Raw genomic sequence first — 4358 nt, forward strand, 5'->3', positions numbered from 1 at the left:
GTGTGTCTGTTAATGAGGGTAAAATATGAAGATTAAGTAGGGTAGAGTAGACACACTCTAAAGAGGAATGACGCAACAGTGAAAACAATGAGATGCCAATATTGTTCACTGACCTTCACAAACGACTGGCCTTGGCTTTTCCCTCCTCTGCCTTCTAACTTCCTATTAAACTCTACTTACCTCTATCCTCTCTCAATGATCCACGATCTCCTCTCAATTTCTCTCATCAACTAAACAAGAGATAAGTCCTTCTAGTTCCGATAATATATATTTTTCTGAAGTACGTGGAAATTGAAATATACACACATATGTATGTGCGTGTGTGTGTGTGTGTGTGTTTATCATGATATGCCGTTGATTGTTTCGCTACAAACATGGTAATGCCTCCTACTCTTCCTCCTCCTCGACAGCCATTAGTATTTGATGCTTCAATTCTTCAACACCAAGCCAATATACCCTCTCAGTTCATTTGGCCTGACCACGAAAAACCATGCCTTGAATCCCCAAAACTTGCAATCCCCCCTATTGATTTTGGAAGCTTCCTCACTGGAGATCCTTTGGCAGTCTCAAAAGCTACTCAGCTAGTAAATGAGGCATGCAAGAAGCATGGATTCTTTCTAGTTGTTAACCATGGAGTTGATTCAAAGCTTATAGCTAAAGCTCATGAGTATATGAACATGTTTTTTGGCATACAACTCTCAGAGAAGCAAAGAGCTCAAAGAAAGATAGGAGAGCAATATGGGTATGCTAGTAGCTTCACTGGAAGATTCTCCTCCAAACTTCCATGGAAAGAAACACTTTCTTTCCGATATTGTGCTGACAATCAGTCTTCTGACATCGTCCAAGAATACTTCTTGAATGTAATGGGAGAAAATTTCAAACAATTCGGGTAAGAAACCATAATATCTTTCATTCCAATTAATGAAAATATTACACAATGTTGTCTATTATAATATTAGCCAGTGAAGACTACAATAATTTGTGATTTTGTTATGAATAGGAAGGTTTACCAAGAATATTGTGAAGCCATGAACACTCTTTCTCTTGGAATTATGGAGCTATTAGGAGTAAGTCTAGGAGTTGGAAGAGAATATTTTAGAGATTTCTTCGAAGGAAACGATTCGATAATGAGACTGAATTACTACCCTCCTTGCCAAAAGCCGGATTTAACTCTTGGCACTGGGCCTCATTGTGATCCCACATCCTTAACAATCCTCCATCAAGATCATGTCGGTGGCCTTCAAGTGTTCGTCGATGAAAAATGGCACTCCGTCAGTCCTGATCCGGAAGCTTTCGTCGTCAACATCGGTGACACATTCACGGTAAATCATCAAAAAATTAACAACTAGGGTAGTCAAAATCCTTTCTAATTGTTTCTTCCTACGTCACATAAAGAGAGTCAATCTTACTATTTTGAGGCTATCCCAAAACAGTACGTGTCTAATCAAAGAATTACTGTACGATTAATATGACAAACTAATAAACTTTGTGTTGTTTCAGGCTCTATCAAATGGCATTTTCAAGAGTTGCTTGCATAGAGCGGTGGTAAATAATGTAACAGTAAGGAAATCCCTTGCTTTCTTTCTCTGTCCAAAACTGGATAAGGTGGTGAAGCCACCAAATACCTTGATCGACTCTAAGAATCCGAGGGTATATCCGGACTTCACATGGCCAACTTTGTCAGAATTCACACAGAAACATTATAGGGCCGACATGAAAACCCTAGATGTCTTCACAACCTGGCTTCAACAAAAAAACAATTAGAGGGTACCAAATTTTATTTTTTCCCCTGTTAATTAGGCCGAGGAAAGTGAGATTATAGGAGTGGACAATGCTAGGTGCAGTGAAGGAGGGACTTGGTTCTTCATGGTGTGTATTTAGAAGAAAAAGGCAACAGAAGAACCAAAAAAAGAGGCCAGCCCTGTAATTTGCTGGTCGTGTGTTAGTGTTGGCGAGAATCATATCAATGCATGTAAGAAGCAAATTGTAGGAATAAAGATTTGAAATGGGCTCCATGCATTTCTTCGTATTGTTATGCTATTTTCATTTTGTTAACACGACATAGATTCTGTGTACTTATGTGCTTGGCCACCGCCAAATTCTGGTAGCCTTGATTATCTTTCTATATATATGAAAGATAACAATATTCAGTAATTAGATTCCCAGACGAAAATCTGTCGCTGATAGTACAAATCTGAAGTACTGTATTTTTTTTTTGTTTGATAAGCAGTGATCTGAAGTACTGTATTAATTGATGACAAGGTTATAGTGCACAGCAATATTCAAATTTGATGCTTTAAACCATAATCTTAGTGGTAATGGGGCTTGCATTCAATAAAAACCAATGCTTTGAAGGCCTATTTTCATAACATTCCTATATGTTTCTTTGAAAAAATGTTATGCGTTGAGGTTCCATTTGCTAAATTTATTTTAATTTAGGGAAATAAATGGCTGCTAATGCACTCTTAGTTATACAGTAACATACTAACATCCCAGTTCGGTTTTCCATCTCACAGCTGCTTCAAATTTTGGAAAAGATGGAAGTAGAGATATAGGCAATGGTAGAAGGTTACTCTCAATAACATAAGTAATTCAAGACACATTAGGTCTTCAATGCAACAGTAGAACTAGAAACTGATACGGCCATTATTAGTAGGATCCAAGGCATGCATTAATTACATTCAACCTCTCATCATGAGTGCTTGGGTCATGGTTTTAAATCGTGGAATTTTTTCATCAAAAGGCCGACCGTTATTTAAAACTATGGCTTGGATATATTTGAGCTATCCCTCTGATCAACAATGATATTTAGGACTCAACTTGATAGTCATTCGACTGATAATTATCTCTTTTAAACTTGATGTATATAAAAAATATTTCCTCATTTTAGATATTGAAGGTAAAACTATTGTGGCCATATATACATTTCATTATTCACTTCTACAGTGTTTTTTTATTTTTTTTGCCCTTTAAAAAAAACAATGGCCTTGATATAGAGATTTTCAACATTGATTATCACGATTGAATTCAAAATGGGATATGTCAAGGCCCTTACCGTCACCAACATGCAAATAATCATTACCAAGATAGAGTGCAGAATCGGTCAAAGTTGCAAGATCAGGTATGACGTGTTGTTTTGCGCCGGTGTCGGGAAACCAAGTCGCAACAGAAGCATTTCCAACAGCAAGGTGAGCAGAGGATTGCTGGGTACTACTGCGAAACTGGGGACAATAGGGAGTTGTGTGACCGAAACTGGAGCACAATTGACAGCGGACATGCTGCTGTCCAGACCACTGCCCAGCCCTGAGTTGCGCCTGGTCTGCTGCCTCATATTATCGTTCAAAATTGTTTTTTTAACAAAAAAAAAAACTTTGTGATTTTCTTTGATTTTATTTCTATCGGGTTATCTATTGGTTTGAATTTAAAATTGAAATTTCTGTTCAATAAGGTGAGGAGTGAAAGCTAATCTCATTATAAAGCTCAATTATTGACATATTAATTAATACACGAAAACTAATAGTTTTTTACTACTATCGTTGTGTGATCTAAATTAGCTGACGAGTCTTAGTGTAACTGAAAGAACATAAACTTTTCTCTTTTTGGCAAGATATGTTAAATGCTGTCTTTGTTCTTCTTCTTAATTTTTTTAATGCGTACGACAAAAGAACCTTACAAACCGGACGAAAATTCTCATTATTCAAGTTTACTTTCATCCAAGGTTTCATTTAAAAGAGGAAAGTTGGGTACAGCCAGTTAATTCTCACATGCAAAATTGAGGGCTTGAAATTTGGAAGAAGAAAAAAAAAGTTTTTAACTTATCGAAGTTGTCCTTTTGCCCTATCTATCATTATAGCTTTATTCGTTTTTTGTCATTATTTAATCATAGATGACTTAATAAGGAGGTCAGCTAAATTAACAGGGTTTTGGTGAAGGAAGCAACTGGTGGAACCTAGCCAGCTATTCTTCACTCCATGGAAGACAATATATATATATATATATATATATATATATATATTTGCCAAATAATTGAGAGTTTCAAAGGCCAGTTCTGGGCTATAATTCGCTCTTCATTTTCAACCTCAAGGATGCCAACTGTGAATTGAACTTTAAAAAATGAATCAAAACAAAACTAGTACTAGCACTACACTCAATAAGCTCGCAATCAATGTTTTTTAGTGCACAATATTGTAGGAGCACTAGAGCTGTACACCTAACATGTGTGTGTTAGTGTGTTTATATAGAAAGTTGGTTGGATTGCTCTCCTATATATATATATATATAGCTTGTTTGAAAGCGACTTTAGTTTTATCCTCACTCAGTTTTGTCATCTAGGGCTCTTAATTAGTATCCACTTGATC

At 36.4% G+C, this 4358-nt stretch overlaps 1 protein-coding gene across 1 annotated transcript; it reads left to right on the forward strand.

Moving 5' to 3' along the window:
• On the forward strand, positions 1-2026 carry LOC7494026 (gibberellin 20 oxidase 1). The gene is made up of 3 exons (XM_002301279.3): positions 1-889; positions 1001-1322; positions 1501-2026. Exons 1-3 carry the CDS (start codon positions 375-377, stop codon positions 1762-1764), a joined length of 1101 nt encoding a protein of 366 aa, XP_002301315.1. The 5' UTR covers positions 1-374; the 3' UTR covers positions 1765-2026.
• Positions 2027-4358: the final 2332 nt, after the last annotated feature.

This window comes from Populus trichocarpa, chromosome 2 (assembly GCF_000002775.5).
Source record: "Populus trichocarpa isolate Nisqually-1 chromosome 2, P.trichocarpa_v4.1, whole genome shotgun sequence".
NCBI classification, from domain to species: domain Eukaryota; kingdom Viridiplantae; phylum Streptophyta; class Magnoliopsida; order Malpighiales; family Salicaceae; genus Populus; species Populus trichocarpa.